The 19892-nt window shown below is 37.1% G+C and overlaps 1 protein-coding gene across 5 annotated transcripts in view; it reads left to right on the top strand.

Moving 5' to 3' along the window:
* Positions 1–19892, top strand: part of LOC150095730 (P2X purinoceptor 4-like) — a 173643-nt gene that overhangs the window by 111592 nt on the left and 42159 nt on the right. For all 5 annotated transcript variants that reach the window (XM_090410355.1, XM_090410353.1, XM_090410354.1 and 2 more), the window contains one exon: positions 12032–12162. In XM_090410355.1, coding sequence (XP_090266481.1) covers positions 12032–12162 — 131 coding nt within the window. The remainder of the gene's footprint in view (positions 1–12031; positions 12163–19892) is intronic.

Here is a 19892-nt window from a genome sequence, read left to right as displayed (position 1 = left end):
AAGCAAACAGACAAGTACGTCAAGTTTGCACCTGCAAATATTGCAAGTCTAGGTGATCCCACACGTAGTGCAAGACCAAGGCAACTCATGGTAAAAGGTGGATAAGCTCTGATCACTATTCTTAATATTTACCCTTAATGCGAAGCATGTCTCTCTCCTGGAGGAGATGTATGATGCTATGTATTAAAGGCAAGGGGTCACTACCCAGACCGGTTTCCACCTTTATTGAGGTGTATTTAAGTAAAGACCTCTCTAAAAATTAGGACGATCCCTAGATCACTCCATAATGGCCAAAAGACCGTCCAACTCAGCGTTGTTCCACCCAGTGACAGGCTCACCCCGTCACCGAGAAGAACTTCTCAGCGTTGGCTCTACCCAGTGGCAGGCTTACCCCACCACCAGCCAGGGCCATAATCTCAGCGGTGGCCCTACTCAGAGACAGGCAAAAACCTATCCCCAAGCAGAGCCTCTCAAGGCCAGCCCCCATCAGTTCCAACCCCTATCGGGGTCTCATCAGTGGGAGCCAGGCTAGAAATACCAAGATTTTAGTAATACAGAGCTTATAAATATTTTACCAGAACAAGTTACCATATGGTGTTTTGACCTTATTAAATAAAAATCTCAGGAGGAGAGATAGATGTAGAAAGTATTTTACCTTGGGTATAATAAATGTTAAAGATACCAAGCTATTTTAAACCTGGATTTACTCCATTTCCCAAGTAAGCAAACAGACAAGTAAGTCAAGTTTGCGCCTGCAAGTATTGCAAGTCTAGGTGATCCTACACGTAGTGCAAGACCAAGGCAACTCATGGTAAAAGGTGGATAAGCTCTGATCACTATTCTTACTTGTCTGTTGGGAAATGGAGTAAAACCAGGTTTAAAATAGCTTGGTATCTTTAACATATATATATATATATTCATTTTAATATAAACTGACTAAAAATCCAAGAATTATAACAAATTGAGATTTATTTGAAAACGCAACATGTTTCGTCGGGATTGACTTCATCAGGCGTTAAGAACATAGAAAGCAAATAAAAGACACTGAAAAAAACATTGAAGCACTCCAAAGCTATAATATTCGACTAAATTACAGTTATTATGAACCTGAGCTATAGTCCGTGTGAAAGTTCTATTGTTGTACACTTGTGCGTGTGTGGAACCACACGATCTCCAGTATCTGATAGTAGAGCTGAAAGAGTCAAGCAAATTATAGTTGAGATTATTGTTCATATGAAGAGGGTCCAAGGTGATTTCTTTTGACTTGACAATGCAGCATTCTACCTCATCGTGGCAAATATATATATACATAGACTTGTTGTTGTGCCCAATGTAATTCTACAACCAACAGATAATATTAATAATAGGACTGTATCGGTGATGTATATTCTATTCTATTTTTTTTTTTTTTTTTTCACTAGAGGTCAGGCCAACAATTATTGTAATGGTTGGTCAGTAACTTTAACAAACCAGATAGATTGTAGTGTAGCTTGTTCTCTGTATATAGTGCATATGCTCCAGAAGATGACCTTGATATAAAGGTCTAAACATCGAATGTAGAGTTTAGTTATATTAAACTAAAGTTTTACTCAAACACAGTAGTTTTCTCCATAATTTTCAAAAATGTACTTGGATCACCATGCAAGCCTAAAAGAAAGGAAGTATCTTTTTTTCTGATAGAAAAGAAAATGTAGGAAAAAAAGGAAACTACACTTAATCAAGATCATTTACTAGTTAGAAAAATCAAAATTAATCCCAGATTGTCTACTGTAGACTTAAATTGAGACATGGAAGCTAGTTGGATTAATGTTTCTGACATGACAGTCCATCAAAGATTGTTGGAAGCAGGAAGGACTGCCCACAGACCAAAAAAGAAACAACTGTTGATGAAGACTATGCAGAAAAAGAGACTCCGATGGGCAAAAATTGAACGGTTCAGGAGTGGAAGGTCATATTATCAGATAACAGCTATTTCTTTGTTCAAGGAGAGCAAGTACCCTATGTTGGCACATCATCAGCTGAAAAGACTTCTCCCACCCACTTTCAAGAAGTTCCTAAACACCCAGCTAAAAAGATGTTCTGGGGTTGCTTTACACATTACAGTCCAGGATCACTTGTGCCTGTTGACGGTATGATGAAAATTGACCAATACATAATAATATTGGAGAAAAGAGTGGTCCCACAGATTCAGAAAGACAAAGAAGTCATCTTCCAACAGGATCTCGCTCCATGCCACACTTCAAAAAAGTGAAAGAGTTCCCCAAAAATCACAACATCCAATTGCTTCAGTGGCCAGGTAACTCTCCTGACATTAACTCAATAGAAAATTGTGGGTTATAGTGAAAAAGAGACTTAGAAAATTAAATTGTGATACAATGGATAACTTAATACAATCCATTATAAAAGATGTAGAAATAAGAAAAATGTGTTCTATGTTGATAGAGTCCATGTTTAAGCAAATTAATGAACTTATTAGGAACAGAGAACAGAGGATCACATAAAAATTATTAGATCATATGATCAGAGAATCACATAAATTATTAGGTAAGTAAAAAACAAAAAAAATCAGCTAATGCCTTTTTATTCCCATATAGGGAGTAGGTGAGGCCATTTTAGCCCTATCTAACTTTTGGAGACTGAGTGGGCAGTTCAATCTCCACTGGTAGCCAATCAGAGATAGCCTGCCCAAGGCTATCACTAATTAAGCAGCAGGCAGTGAAGAGGCAGCTCAACATGTGCTGCTGTCTCGTGGTCCCTAATACAATATATTTAATGTCTGAAATAGTGTGGGTTCGGCGGTCAATTTTCTTGAGTTTATGGGACGAAAACCCCAAGTTTCTGGGAGAAAAAATCTGCTTGCCCATGCCAGAGATCGACTAACTCGAGAACCAATTAAAAAAAAAGGCTAGTCAGCGACTAGAGAAAAATTTCCTCTAGTCACTGACTAGATTCAAAAAAACGAAGTCTTCCTTCGTGCGGTCAAGTGCTGTGGTGTGTAAATGGCACATCCACTGAGCTACACAGGTTCTTTATTAGGTAAGTTGGAGTTTAATTTTTGTACTTATTTTCTTGCAAAATTAAAAATTTCTTTAAAATGTGAATGTTCTGATTAATTTGTTTACTACTGTACTTGTAAGCTTCCTGTCTCCCAAGTTATCAATGCTATTCTCATTCTGGATCACTATGTAGAATTCATTTCCTTTGCCATCATTATCAACATACCTCTCCTTTGTCTTTTCTGAAAATACTATATTTCATGCATCCTGTTCCTAATATAATCACTGTGTTCACAAATACAGCATCCATGTTCCTGATATCACTGACATTAGTGAACAAGTTTACAAATGACAATTGAGTATATTTTATATGCATCCTCTTTGGCAGTGATAGCATTATCAGTGGCACACATGCAATTTTTGGCACCAACAGAAGTTTGTGGGCATGCAGCAAATTTTAGAAAACCATTTTATTTTCTTAGATTTTGTCTATATCTTTTTAAAAGCTTTATATGTCTGTGCCAGCACATGGTGAATGCTGTTGATAATTCAGATAACTTAGAGTAAGGTTTTATTATTATTATATAGCTATCATAGATCCACACCAACCTTTGTACACACACTACCTATCATACCTCTCCTTAAACTCGTTCAAGAAGAGGTATGATAAAGAGGTATGATCAACACAAAAAGAAAAATTCCCTTTGTGTTGATCTTATAGAACCCCTTTAATAATTTATAAGTTTCTTTCATGCCCCTCTTTTCTGTCTATCATTCAAACTTTGCAACCCACATCTTCCACAGACCTGTCACTATCTTAGTCACTTGTCTCTGAATCCTCTCCCCCACTCCTAGTCCCAACCTAATTGACCAAATCTATGTACAGCAGTAGTCAGGATGCAGCCGAATCATATCCTTATAAAGAGGAACAATAACCTCCATATCTTTACTCGTTAGTATTTTTTCAACATTCAATAATCCTTTTATGAACGTTTACAATATCCCCTGAAAAGGTTAGATGCTATGTGATACATAGTATCTAACCTTCTCAACCCAAAGTGCATAACCTTACATTTTGAAAAAACTGAATTGATAATCATTATCCTTTGTCAACAATGCCAATTTATTTAAATCATTCTGCAGGATAACTATGTCACCATTATCAACTATTGCCCTTTACAGTTTTTCATCATCAGCAAACAACTGAATATCTTCTCTTAAATAAAGAATAATGGCCCTGGTACAGAACACTGAGGTATTCCACTAGTCACAATCATTCTCCTAGATTCCATTTCACCATATACTATTCTCTGGTGTTCATCAGCCACCCCTATTCACACTACCAACATCATATCCATTCCCATTTGCTTCATCTTTTGTAATAGTTTTCCATGCAGTATTCTGTCAGATGCCTCTGCAAAGTCTAGTACTGTCATGGTTTAGCCATTTCGATATCCGCTTGCCAGCCAAAAGGCTGCGGGTTTGAAACCCGCTGTGGGCATGGATGTTTGTGATTGTCTGTGGAAATGCTAGATGGTGGGTGGTAGATGGTGTTGATGTAGTTGGTGGAGACAGAGAGTTGTAGAATAGGTACCCTCCCTCAATGAGTCTTTGAACTCCTTGGAGGTGTCGCATAATAATAATAATAATAATAATAATAATTCTGCTGTCACTCTATAATAAAATGTGAATTACTGAGGCAGGATCTACCTCTTACAAAGCCATGCTGGCCACCATAGTGTATCATATTCTTATACACCCACTGCTGGATTTTACCTCGCACCAGCTTTTCCAATATTTGCACCACCACTCCTGAGATATTAATTGGTCTGTAATTTGCTACTTCTGTCTTATAGACACGTTTATGTAAGGGGAAAAACTTACCTATCTAAGCTTAGGTGTTGATGGTTATTCATGACTTATTTTTTAATGGTATTAACAACACCAAACAATTTTACCAAAGAGATGTTTTATTAACTGCTTATATTTTGCTGAATTTCAAATCAGCATCATCAGAGCACACCACACTTGTACACGCAAGAATGAGTGAGTGAAACAATACAATTGCAATGGACAAAAGATCTAAAGTCCTATTTTTCGCGCCCTCTAACAAAAAAAAAATGTTAATACCGTTAAAAAATAAGTCATGAACAAACTTACCTTTTTTCCACTCCCTAGGAAAACCTTGCCAGAACCGAGACTTAGATTAAACAACTTCATCAGAGACACTGCCAATTCTCTTGCACATTTGCATAGCACACACACACACACACACACACACACACACACACACACACACACACACATACACACACCAACATACCACATCCATTCCCACTGCTGTATTCACATTGATATATTTCAATACACTGAGCACCCCCTTTTCATCCACCTGAATTTTGACATGCATCTTTGTCACATCAGCAACTGCAAAATCTCCACTTGGATCAAACATCTTTGCAAAATGATCACTCAGCAACTCAACTATTTTTTTATTTATTTTTTGCTTCTGTCACCTTTCTGCCATCATCATCAATTAAAGTCAACCTTCTGTAATCATTCTTCCTCTTACTTACTGCATGACAAAAAAAAAACTCTTTTGGATTTACTTTGGCCCTTAGCTAATTTTCTCTCATAATCTGATTCTGCCTTTCACACCAAGTCACCCTTCTTACCTGCACTTTATAGCTCATGAGTATTCTGATCACCTTTTTCTTTATATTCTTTCTATATAATGTTTTTCTTTTTTTTTTTTTTTTTTTTTTTTTTTTTTTTGCAGCTCTTGCTTTATATCCCTACTCATCCACTGAACCACCACTTGGTTTATCCTACTGACTGTCATTATGCAGTCTGACTGCTTCTCTGAAACAATCCCTGACATTTTTCTTGTAGATTCTCAAGTCATTGTACTGCACTAAGATGCCTCCTAAGTCTCTCATAATTACCAGTTTTATAGTTCAACAGAAACCCTTTCTTGACAGATTTTTTCATGTTTAGTAACCTCCCAGAACTTGGCTACAAAGGTCACTCTCCCTAATTGGAGGCAGTGTGTAACTTGGTTATGACACATCTTCTGATCCTGTTACCAGATCTAGCATTCTTAAACTTCTTGTCCCTCCATAACATGCTATTATTTCAGTTACTTATTGCTTAGTAAGTGTATAAATTCTACTTTTATCTTGCCATAGCCTCCTTTCCTCCCTCCAATCTATCTCTCATCTTTTGTCTGATGGACTGACACTTTGTTATAGATCTAATATTATTGTTTTACATCTACCAAAAGACATCTGTTTTTTAAACCTCTCTTTCTTTTGCTCTCAGCATTTTAGTGTACTGTAGCATCATTCATATTGTGGTACACCATTGAAAACAGTTTCATCATGCATTCATTGAGTACACCACTAAAAATGGTATTGTTATATCATGCTATCTCCTTTCTCACACTTTAATGCTATTTCATACTCTCTGCCCTTCTTTTGTATTTCATCCTTCTTTTTCTCTATTTTCTTGAGCTTATGTTTTATCAGATGTATGAATGGCATAAACAAGCCATTTCGTTCTCCACTTCTGCTTTGTCATTCTCATTCATAATTCTTTTTTTTTTTCTTCTCCACTCTCTGATAATCTGCTTTGCTTTCACTTTTTCAATCCATTCTCCTCTTTATTTAGCTCTGTCCTTCTACTTTTCAACACTCATTTGCACATTCTTTGTCACTGTCATTTATCACATAGCTAATTAGTTTTTATGGTACAACTTCTGTTGGTGCATCCTTTGTCAATGTCTTTTATCATATATCTAATCTGTTTTTGTGATACGTCTATAACATTTCTTTTGGTTTTCTGCCCTACAAATTTTTTATATTATATTTTTATACTGCATCATCCAAAATCACTAGTGTTGAATACATTAGACAATGATTTATCTAATGAAAATCTAATTTACCTCCATATTAATCCAATAAAATCACCTTCTACCAGTTTAACAAACTCTGCAATTTTATATATCCTCAACTTTTCCAATAACTTCTATAGGCTTAATATTATTTAGTTATTACTCAACTCTGTCCCTCTCCTCAGCATTTGCTTTTTAATGGAATCAGATATAAATTTTATTGCTATTATCATCATCCCTCTGTGGAGTCAAACGACTTATTGAGAGAGGTCTCACTCTAACACACAACTCATCATACCATGCCAAATTGCATTCACCACTGCCCTCACCATGGTCTCCAGCAATACATTCCAATTACTGACCATTCTCCATGCAAAAAAAACTTACTCCTCATCCCACTGCTCACAACCTCTTTATTCAGCTTCTGGGGATGGCCTCTTGTTTGCCCCTGTTTCCCTTCATTCTGTAAAAACCTCATACACTTTATTTAATCTAATAATAACTCCTTACTAACTTATTTGTCTCAATCCTCTTCTCTGCTTCTTCTTATCTATTAGACTCTGCAAATGCATTTTCTCAATCTTGTTCATGCTCGACATTCTGCTTTAGTCATTATCTCTGGTCTTTTCCAGTATATTGCCATCTTTTTTGAAAACTAAGTGACCCCATGTGGTCATCTGGAACATAATCTCTTTATTTCTACACAGTATCCTCTGCATCATTGCAATAACATGTTGTACTGTCCTCAATTTTAGCAGTGTCATCCTAAACTTTAGGTCCTTATCCACCATCATCCCCCAGATTCCTTATCTCCTCAAGAAAGTATACTAGTGGGAATATCTCTTCTGAGATACTCCCACTAGTATACTTTCCATCCCACCTTTGCTTCCTGAATTACAAATCCTTGCATTTTGTGACATTGAACTAATAATATCATTCACTTTCCCATTCACCTGGTCTATTCAAGTCCTCTTGCAAACTGCATATTACCATTCACAGCTTTCCCAGTATCATTTGCATATAAGTTAAAGAGCAACAATACCAAAACAGATCATTAGGCATGCAACTGGTAACTTTCCTCTTCTGAGATATTGCTTTCTCATACATAACTTGTTGAAACTTATCACACATCCAGTCTGCAATCTAGCACACTAATCTGATATGCATCCCCATCCTTTCCAATTTACTTGCCAGCTTGTATTGTGGCAGTCTATCAAAGGTCTGCACAAAATCTAAATATACTACTCTATATGCATGTTCTTTGTCCAATGAATTTGTGACCTTGTTGTAGATTGCTAAAACACAAGCTTCCTTTAGCAAACCCCATGCTCTTCATCAAAGAGAATGCTGTTGTTGTCAACCCAATTCTGAAACTTAGTACTCACTAACTTCTACAATAATTTAACCACATATCCAGATACACAGACTGGTCAATAATTCAAAGCCTTAGTCCTGCCACTTCCCTTACAAAGCAGAACAGTTTTGCCATCTTTCCTCTCTTTTGTAACTTGGCTCAGTGTATGACTAATGTTAAACAAGTACATCAGAGCTATTAACTCCCTGGAACATTCCTTCATAACATGCAGTGATATATCATCAAACCATACAGCCTTATTAACATTAAATTTCCTCATTTCCTCATATATCTCCTACTCACTCACCATTAGTGCCTCCTCCTCCTTGCTCTATCCAAGTTCTGTATGATGTTGCATTTACAATGACCAAATACCTTTACGAAATGCTCATTTAATATCTTAACTATATCCTCCAGTGATTATCATTCTAACATTTTCACCAACAAATATTGCCCTTCCATAATCATGCTTTCTTCTACTGGCCACATATTGAAAGAAACTCTTTTGGAATGCACCATTGCAAAGTTGAGAAATTAAATGAAGTGCTTGCAACTTGAAATTAGGTAATTTGTGAATTGGAATCAGAAGAGTGAAAAAAATTAGGAATAAATGATATAAATATAGGGAGAAGGAGAATAGATATATCAGCTATTATGGGGAAAGGGGGGGGAAGTTCACTAACAGTGTGTCACAGTAGTCTGCTTTGGGACCATTATTATTTAATTTATACAGGTATGATATTGAGAGAGGTTTAATTGGGGATATGTGGTTGTTTGCAGATGATGTAAAGTTTAGGAGTAAGGCTGATGTAATCCTATGTGAAGACATAGATAGATTCTCTTCATGCATGGGTTGTCAGTTCAATCTCACTAAGTGTAAAATCATATTTGAAAGATAAGGATGGAATTTGTGTGAATTCCATGTATTTTGTCAGTGATTTATGCATTTTATTTTTATATCAGTTCTACACAAGAGGTCGCAAAACCTTAGCATATTAGTGTCATGAGTGGGGAGAGGTTAAGAGAAAATGAATGTTCTTTTTAAATAGGGAAGTTGTATTCACTGGGAATGCTTGATGAGGAAACTAACTTAGAGAAGAGAGGCTGGCAGAATAATGGGGAAAAAAGTGACCTGTAGGATCTGTAGTTGGGCTATAAATGGGCTGAGAAGCAACTGCATCTTGTTACTCAAATATCTACTTAAATGGAGAAAGCTTCATAAGCTGTAAACTGGTTTGAAGGCTCTTCTGATGGTGACTGATTTTAATATTTGGGCTGATTTTCATGTTGCATTGCCAACATATGGTACAGATACTATCTTTTAATACTATGATAATATAATAGAAGGAAACATGCAGTGTATTGTCCCCTTCTATTATTATAAAGGAAATGGCTATATGGCGATTCTGCTGGATTTTTGCAAAGGCATTTGACAGAATACCAATTGGAACTCTGTTATGCAAATTAAAACAAATGGGGATGAATATGACACTGATTAAGTAGATAAGAGCATGGCTGCTAGACAGATATCAAAAAGTGGTATATGGAGAGGCAGAAACCTAGTGGTGTGCCACAAGGTTCAGTGCTGGAACTATTGGTGTTTAATTTGTACATAAATGATATAGGAAATAACCTTCAAGGAAATATTCAGTTGTTTGCTGATGATGATGCGAAATTAGACAGAGTAATAGTTAATTAAGGCGATGTTGAAGAGCTTGCAGGATGATTTAAATAGGTTGTCAGTATGGGAAAAAGATAATGGGTGTCAGTTTAATGTGGAAAAATGTCAAGTTATGCATTTTGATATACACAGATTACACTTATCACATTGATGGCACTGTACATCATGAAATAGAGGAAGCTAGAGATTTAGGGCTGGTAGTAGACAGAGTTAAAGTTTAGAGGACATGTTGCTAAGGTATCCCATAAGATTACTTGGCTATTGAAGAACACACTAACATGTTGAGATAAGGAAGTTGTTATTCCTCTTTAAGGCCTTGATACATCCACACCTGAATTACAGTGTGCAGGTTTGCTCTCCTGGGTTTCTTGGGGATGAAGACGTGATGGAGAAGATTCAGAGGCAAGCAACCAAGATGGTGAGTTGTCTGTGCAATGTTTCCTATGAGGATAGATTGAGATATATGAGAGTATCTGATTGCAGAAATTGGTTGATAGGAGAAAAAAAAGGAATATGATAGAAGCTTTTAAGTTGCTTAAAGGGTTTTATAGGATTGATGCAGGGGAAATGTTTCAGAACTTGGCTGGAGGGGTCAGAAGCGGAGGAGGTGGTCCGCCCCGGGCGGCACTGAACCTTTTTGAACTTTTGCAGTTAATTCTAAAATACAGTCTCGAGAACTCAGTTCCAAATATTGTAATACTACTGCAAATTTTCCTCACAATTGCTGTAAGTGTTGCTAGTTGTGAGAAGAGTTTTTCTAAATAAAATTTGATTAAGAATTACCTACATTACTATGAAATAGACTTCGGCAATGTCATCGATGATTTTGCTAATAGAAAAGCAAGAAAAATAACATTTTTGAATGTTGAAATTAAATTTTTACTTCAAAAATAAACATAGTGTTTTAATTTATTTCCCTATACGTCATTTTGACTTTTTGTAGTATTTTTGGTGTGTATTGATAGGGGCGGCAAACTCAGGGACTGCCCTGGGTAGCAACAGCTCCAGCTATGCCACTGCCTTGAAGGTGATCATAATTGGACTCATGCTTTGTCTCATGGTGTTGATTTATATTGTATTCTTTTGATACTGATGCTGACTCATGACAAATTCAACATACTGGCTTATCGTCAATCGTCAAAAAAAAGTACAAATTGGTCTGCTTTTCATTAAAAACCAAACAAGAATCACTCAATTTACGCTTTTTACTCATAGACGCCATAGTGATGGAAGGTGAACCCAAAAAATGATCCAAAATGGCCGCGTAACAGTTATTATCCACTGAATATGTCTCACACTAATGAAAAAAGTCTGACAATATAAAACCACAATACTCTATGGCTGACACGATGAACCTGCCTGCGCTTATGCACGAATATCACACTGTTCACGACTGACTGACTGACTATGGATGAGATCCTCTTGTATTTATATGAAAATAACGAAGTATCAAGAACCTTCGAGATGTATCTGGAAGGCACTAGACAGTGCACTCGAATGAACTACTGTTTCAGCCATCTACCTGCGACGTTAGTACTAGTACGTAAGTACTGCTTGGCACTGGTAGATGGCTGAAGAAGCATGTCTATTTAATATTTATTTTTATAGGATTTTATGTAAATTATCAAATGCACAGCGTTCCCAGTGAATCTGGAAAGCATCTTACAATTCTAAATACCGCAGCATAGCTTAGTGGCCCCGGGCTTCATTGAAATTATTTGTTATTTAATCGCTTTTTAATGTTAAGTAGTTATTTTTTCAAAATGGTCGGCAGGCCACAGCAAAGAGCTCCACGGACCATGGATTGAAGACCCCTGGTTTGAGGCAAACTTTGCACCATTGTAGCTGGTTTTGAGTTTAGTTGGAAAGACACTGATTCATATAATTCCATAGTAAAAGCAACATTGCTATCCCACCAACTACTGAGTTGAGGGAAAACACACATACACACACACGGTGAATCTCCCACAGTGAAACTTGCAACTCCATGGAGATGGTAAATAATAATGACAAAAAATTCATTCCCATCTGTATATTTAAGATGTTGGGAAGGGAAATGCATGTCTCAAAAGGATTTTAGAAAGTTTTTTACATTTTATTATTTTTAGGGTGGTACAATAGCAATTATTGTACAGTGGAATTGTGATTTTGATCGTGACCTAGATTACTGTATGCCTACATACACCTTCAGGCGACTAGATATACGTCATGCTCGCTTAGCTCAAGGATTAAATTTAAGGTAAGAAAATCTTAGTGAATTTAGATTTTGAACTTAGTAATGTTTATTGTATAAATGTATAAACTGATGTTGGATGTGAAACATCGTATTATTCTTATTTATTTATTTATTTTTTGCATTCTCCATGGAGTCTATTGACTAATAGTGGGAGGTTCATTCAATTGACAACATATTGATCATAATCTTACAATCCTCAACACTCTTTGTATTAACAACACATTCTGGTAATGCATTCCATTCACTGACAATTCTCCATGTAAAAAACTACTCCTCATCTTCACCCATCTTCACTACACTCTTACATAACTTTCAGGAATGAAATAGTACACAGCCTTATATTTTACATTCCAAAATGCAACACCTTGCAGTTATTAATATTAAAATTGCAACCAACTCCTTTCTTCAAGTCAAAAGTCTATTCAAGTCTTCCTGAAGGGCATTAACATCAGCAGTGTTACTTATAATTCTCCCCAACTTTGCATCATCAGGAAACAACTGATGTTCACCACTTAGTCCATATGATATATCATTTACAAACAAGTTAAACAGCAGGGCCCAAGAACAGAACCCTGGAGCATGCCACTGGTTACCTTCCTTTTTTGAGACACTGCTCCATCAAGGTTGGTCGATTGGTAGAGCCTCTGCTACTAATGGCTCAGTTAAGTATGTTCGAGCGCGGTTAGTAGTTGGAAGGGGACCAATCGTTCGATGCTGTCGGCACACTCTCCCTCGATGAGTCTTTGGACTCCCTGGAGGTGTCAAAATAATAATAATAATAATAATAATAATATGCAACTTGCTGGTATCGTGGTATTGTTCAGAGAGAAATCACAATCCATCTATGACCTATGTCCTCTAAGAGTGGAGGATTTGGAAGGAAGTGAGACAAATGATTTTGAGAGCATATGATGTGAGGTAGAGGTAGGCAAGACAGGATATTTAGTGGGGTGTTGCTACAGACCCAGGAGCACAGAGGATGGGGACCAGGAGATGTTTAGACAGGTAAGTTTGTCAAGTGCAAGAAGAATGATTGTTATGGGAGATTTTAACTACAGTAGTATAAATTGGAGAGAGGAAGATGCATGTAGCAATAGTGGAATGGAATTTCTATCAAGAGTTTTAGATTTGGTTATAGCATCAGAAGAGTTGATAATAACTGAGATGACATCTCTCCCACCAGTTGGAGAGAGTGACCATATGGTTTTGACTTGGAAAATGAATAGACATGCAGGAGTATCAAAGAGAAAGGAACTTATGTGGAATTATAATGCAGGTGATTATAATAGTCTTAGACGTCAACTTCGGGAAGTTTCATGGAGGGAGGAATTGGAAGGCCGGGATATTGTTAGTGCATGGGAAATTGTGAAAGAATATTTGTTAGCAGCAATGGTAAGTTGTATACCACGAGTGAAGAAGAGGACACAATTTGGAGTAAAGTGGATGACAAACAATATTAAACAGGAATTGCATGTGAAAAAGAGGCTATGGAAGAGATATAAGGAGACAGGTGAAGAGAGGATGCGTGAAGAATATAAGACACAGGCCAGAAGAGTGACTAGTGTGGTAAGGAAAGCGAAACTGGAATATGAGAGGAGATTGACCCTAAGATTCAAAGAATACCCTAGGGAATTTTTTAGCTATGTGGCCGGTAGGAGGAGAAATGACTGTGGAAGAATGATATTGTGGGATAAAAATGGGAATAGAGTGACTGATGCAGAGGACATAGTGGAATTGTTCAATGACCACTTTATTGGAGTATTTCATCCTGGAGGAGTCAGTTTTAATGCTAGATGGATAGGGAGGTTCAAGGTTTACAGGTACAGTAGGAGAGTGTGTTTCAGATACTGAGAACTCTGGATGTCAATAAAGCTTTTGGACTGGATGGTATTTCACCACGAGTTTTGAGAGAATGTGCTAGGGAACTGACAGTGCCTTTAACCTAGCTTTTCAATGAAAGTCTGGCTTCGACAAAGGTGCCCAGGGAATGGAAGGAAGGTAAGATAGTGCCATTGCATAAGGGTGGTAACAGACTGGAAGTGTCTAATTATAGACCAGTCTGTGTGTCATCAGTAGTTGTTAAGATCTTGGAGAAAGTAGTTAGGAACCGTATACAGCACTGGGCAGATGAGGGTAATGTTATCTGTGAGAGTCAACATGGATTTGTGAAAGGGCACTCTTGTTTTAGCAATATGCTAGCCTTTTATAATAAAGTTACAAGAACATTAGATGAGGGAAAGGCATATACTGCAATTTTCTTAGACTTAGCAAAAGCATTTGACAGGGTTCCAAATGATAAGCTGATATTTAAGTTGCAACACATGGGTCTGGATGTCAGATTGGTCAACTGGATTCAGGATTGGCTGTCTGATAGGTATCAGAGAGTTGTGTATGGTGGAGCAGTTTCAAGGAGACAGAAGGTTACAAGTGGGGTCCCACAGGGCTCAGTACTAGGACCTATATTGTTTAACCTTTATATCAATGACATTGCCAGTGGATTGCAAGGGGATATTCAGTTGTTTGCAGATGATGCGAAGCTGGGAAGGATTATTAGTAATAGTGCAGATGTGGTAGCCCTGCAAGAGGATTTGAATAAGCTAGATAGCTGGGCAAATGAATGGGGGTGTCAGTTTAATGCAGCAAAATGTAAGGTCTTGAGGTTTGGGAAACATCGATGGGATGCTGCATACTCTATGGAAGGAGTTTAGAGGAAGTAGGGGAGACAAGAGATCTGGGGTTGATGATTGATAGAAACCCAAAATTTAGGAGACATATTGCAAAGGTGGTGAAGGTAACACAGAGGATTGCTGCAATTATGAGAAGGACACTGACCTGCAGAGATAAGAGGGTTATCATTCCATTGTATAAGTCTCTGATTAGACGACACTTGCATTATTGTTCTCAGATTTGGTCCCCAGGATTTGAAGGGGATAAATTAACTGTGGAAAAGATACAAAGACGGATGAGAAAGATGGTCTCAGGAATGTACAAGGATAGTTATGAGAATCGGCTGAGGGAATGTGGACTGCAGAGTTTGGCAGATAGAAGAAGGAGAGGTGATATGATTGAGACTTTTAAACTGTTGAGAGGTGGTTACAGGGTTGACACTGGGGAGTTCTTTCGCTTGGTTGAACAGCAGGAAGGAGTGATGACAAGAGGCCATCCCTGGAAGTTACGAAAGGAAACTGTGAGCAAGAGGGTGAGGAGTGGTTTCTTTGCATGGAGGGTGGTTGAGCCGTGGAATGCATTGCCTGATATAGTGGTGAGGGCGAGAACGGTCAATGAGTTTAAGGAGTGGTATGATAGACTTTGTGTTTTTTAGGGGGAACCTCCCCTTGATGAGTCTTGGCAGACTTTATGTTCTTAGAAAGGACCTCCCACGATGAGTCTTTTGACTCCATGGAGGCCTGAATAATAATAATAATAATAATAATATCATCTATTCCCATCCTCTGCAGCTTGTACATTGACTTATCATGTAATAATCTTTGTCTGTGTTCATATCAACACTTTGTCTGTGTTGATATGAACACAGACAAAGATAAGAAAATAACTATTTATTAACTTAAAAGCTAATTTCGCTGGTATTATATCCAGCATCTTCAGAGCACACAACACGAAGTTTGTTACAAATGCAAAATAACCACAATCCGGTGTAACAGTGGGGTTAGTAAAAGTAATTGCAGCATGCAACACAAGACTAAAGTCCTAATATGGTGCCATCTCTAGGTTAAAAAAAAAAAAAAAAAAAAATTTTGAAATAGTAGTCCAAAAAGTTTGAAAAATTAAATATAATAAAAATAATAAATATTAATTTGGTCTTATAATGACTGCCTCCCAAATCTTTGGTAGATTTATACAGCCATACTTGTTAAGGTTTGGAGTATGTTTTAAGGCTTCTGTTTTATTCCAGGAACGACCTCTCTGACTTGTAGAAGCTTCTGTGCATTACTTTTGTTTCTTTCCAATTGATCCTGTGTGCAGGGGTATCCAAAGCATGGTCTGCCAGACCCAACTTGCCATAGCGAAAGTGTCTGATATATTTTTTGTGTTCACTGAGGTGGATGTCCACAGTTCTTCCTGTCTGTCCGTAGTAGGCTTGATGGCAAGAAGGCACTTCATAGACTCCTGGATGTGATAAAGGAGTGCATTTGTCCTTAGGTGAACGGATGAGAGTTGCTAATTTTACATAAGGTTTAAATACTGTGCGTAGTTGGTGTTTGTTAAGCACCCTAGATATCTTTTCAGATATGCCTTTAATGTATGGGATGGTGATAGTTTTGTTGTAGTCTTCTGTGGTAGATAGAGGGGATTTCTGGGTAGCTTTAGCATGTTATCTATTTTATGGGGATTATAACTGTTGGTTAAGAAAGTGAGTCGTAGGTGAGAAAGTTCAGTAGTGAGAGCAATGTCATTGGAACAGATTACTCTAGCTCTATGGGTCAGTGTTTTTAAGATACCATATTGTTGAGAAGGGTGATGGTGTGATTGTTTGTGTAAGCATCTCCCTGTATGTGTGGGTTTTCTATAAACCGAAAATGATAAGGAAACTTCTGGAAGACGTGTGATCAGTGTATCCAGGAAGGGTAGGCAGTCATTGGCTTCTATTTCCATTGTAAAGTGGATTTTAGGGTGCTGGCTATTTTAAATGCACTAAAAATGTATTCAATGTGTCTGGGCCATGTGTCCAAATAGCAAACACATCATCAACATAGCATAGCCAGAGACTAGGTTTGAGAGTGGCTGTATTATTGATAGCTAATTTTTCCAGATGTTCTATGTAGAAATTGGCTAAGGGGGGAGAAAGGGGCAAACCCATAGAGCTGTCCCATCTAATTCTTTGTATATTTTCCCTTTCCAAGTAAAATAACCTGCCTGTACTGTGAATTTAAATAGCTGAAATATATCTGGGGGAAATTGTGAATTTAGTAAGTTAAGTGTTTCAATCAGTGGTACATTAGTGAATAATGAGGTGATATCAAAACTCGCCATTAGGTCTGAACTATTTAAGGTGTGGTTTTCTAAAATACTTTTTAGGTGGGTAGAATTTTTAACAAAAGAGGAAGAATTGTTTGTGTAAGTGGCTTACCACAGAAGACTACAACAAAACTATCACCATCCCATACATTAAAGGCACATCTGAAAAGATATCTAGGGTGCTTAACAAACACCAACTACGCACAGTATTTAAACCTTATGTAAAATTAGCAACTCTCATCCGTTCACCTAAGGACAAATGCACTCCTTTATCACATCCAGGAGTCTATGAAGTGCCTTCTTGCCATCAAGCCTACTACGGACAGACAGGAAGAATTGTGGACATCCACCTCAGTGAACACAAAAAATATATCCGACACTTTCGCTATGGCAAGTTGGGTCTGGCAGACCATGCTTTGGATACCCCTGCACACAGGATCAATTGGAAAGAAACAAAAGTAATGCACAGAAGCTTCTACAAGTCAGAGAGGTCGTTCCAAGAATCAACAGAAGCCTTAAAACATACTCCAAACCTTAACAAGTATGGCTGTATAAATCTACCAAAGATTTGGGAGACAGTCATCTTAAGACCAAATTAATATTTATTACTTTTATTTTATTTCATTTTTTCAAACTTTCTAAGACTATCATTTGGACTACTATTTCAAAACTTTTTTTTTTTTAAACCTAGATGGTGCCATATTAGGACTTTAGTCTTGTGTTGCATGCTGCAATTACTTTTACTAGCCCCACTGTTATACCAGATTGTGGTTGTTTTGCATTTGTAACAAACTTCGTGTTGTGTGCTCTGAAGATGCTGGATATAATACCAGCGAAATATAAGCTTTTAAGTTAATAAATAGTTATTTTCTTATCTTTGTCTGTGTTCATATCAAACCGTGAAATCTATTACAAAAATCTATGAAAAGCTTTTGCAAAGTCCAAGAATATCACTGTCTATGATTCTTCCTTAACAAACACACTCGTTACCTATCATAAAATTCAAGTAAATTGCTAAAACAGTGCCTACCCTTTACAAATCCATGCTAACCATCATAAAAACTCAATCCTGAATTCTATTCCTAACCAATCTCTCCAGCACCTTGATCACAACTGAAGTTACAGAACAGTCTATAATTGGAAATTTCTGTCCTAGAACCATGCTTGTGGAGTGGTACTATTTTGTCTTTTTCCCAATCCATAGGAACCCTACCTGCTACTAGACTTTCATTACATAAGCAGGTCAAGGGCACAGCCAACTGTTATGCACATTACTTAAGAATACATGGTGATATGTCATCCATTCTCACAGCCTTGTTAAAATCTAACCCAATCAACACCTGATAACCTCTGATTCTTTCACTTCCAATTCTCCTAATACTTTCCTCCCTTCTATATAATGCACCACATCATTTATATCAGTATGATATGCACTGATAAAGTGCTCATTCAATAATTCTTTGCAGCTGTTATTCTGCTACCAGTGTTTATCTGCCATAATTATTCTTTCTCTTGTTTACCATATAGTGGAAAAATTCTGTTGAGTTAACCTTAGCCTGACCAGCCAATCTCCTCTCATTCTGTATCTTTTCTTTCTTTACCAAGCTCTTCACCTTCCTACTCTGCACTTCCTACTCTGCATGGATCCAATCACCACCAACTGTCTTTTATCTCCTCCATAGCATTTTCTTTTCTAACACACCTTGCTCGATTTCACTGTTCATCCGTTTCATTCCTACTCTATTTACTCACTTAATCCTTATGCAGTTATACATTGCTTGTGTCAGATACTGCCTTCTGAATTTCCATGAATTGTCAACATCCTTTCCACTCAGCTCATCTACTCAACATACTGATGCTAACTGACTACAGAGCTTCCTATAATCACCTGCTTTATATTTTCACATATATCCATTTTTGGCAGTAACCTTTTCTTTTTTCACCATTTCCTAAACAAGTATCTCATGATCACTCTCACCAACCAGCAGCATCGACACCTCATTAACAACTATATCTTGTGAAGTTATCACCAAATATAAAACATTAAAGCCTCTAGTTGTTTCAGTCACCTGCTGCTTAAGATATTTATTCCCCAGAAATTCAACAAACTCGCTCTCCTGGTTCCCATACACTATCTCCTCTTTTCATTCTATATTCCTGTAATTAAAGTGTTGCATCAGGATCACCTTCTTTTTACATGCCCAACTAACTTGCCTAAACATGCTTATTAAATAATTTAAGGAATTTACAACATACACAGGATATAAATTAAATTAAACTTTAATCTATATTTCGGCAATGTCACATTACCATCTTCACAGGAACTTAAAATAAAGACAGCCCAACGGTCGCTAGGGGGCACTATCAGGACTTTTTAGGAGAAACAATAGCTTCCTGCTTCATCCTCATTTACTGTGTGTAGTGCCTGCATGCACTTGTCTTTATTTTAAGTTCCTGTGAAGATGGCAATGTGATGTTGCCGAAATATTGGAAATATAGATTAAAGTTTAATTTAATTTATATCCTCTGTACATTGTAATTTCCTTAAATTATTTAATAAGCATGTTTAACCAATATCTAAGCCTTTCTACGAGAATAATTTGATTAAACATTTCACAGTGAGTATTCTCTACATTCCCTGGTCTATAACAGCATCCTATCAGATATACTAGCCTGTTAATTTCACCTTTACACCACATGGATTCAAAATCTGTGCATGCAGTATCAACTTCCACACTTTGTGGACACAATTCCTC

The sequence above is a fragment of the Typopeltis vanoorti genome, chromosome 20, assembly GCF_054136105.1.
Source record: "Typopeltis vanoorti isolate ZY-2024b chromosome 20, IOZ_Tvanoo_1.0, whole genome shotgun sequence".
In the NCBI taxonomy this organism is placed as follows: Eukaryota; Metazoa; Arthropoda; class Arachnida; order Uropygi; family Thelyphonidae; genus Typopeltis; species Typopeltis vanoorti.
Note: the sequence above shows the minus strand (reverse complement) of the source record. Positions and strands in the feature narration are given on the sequence as shown.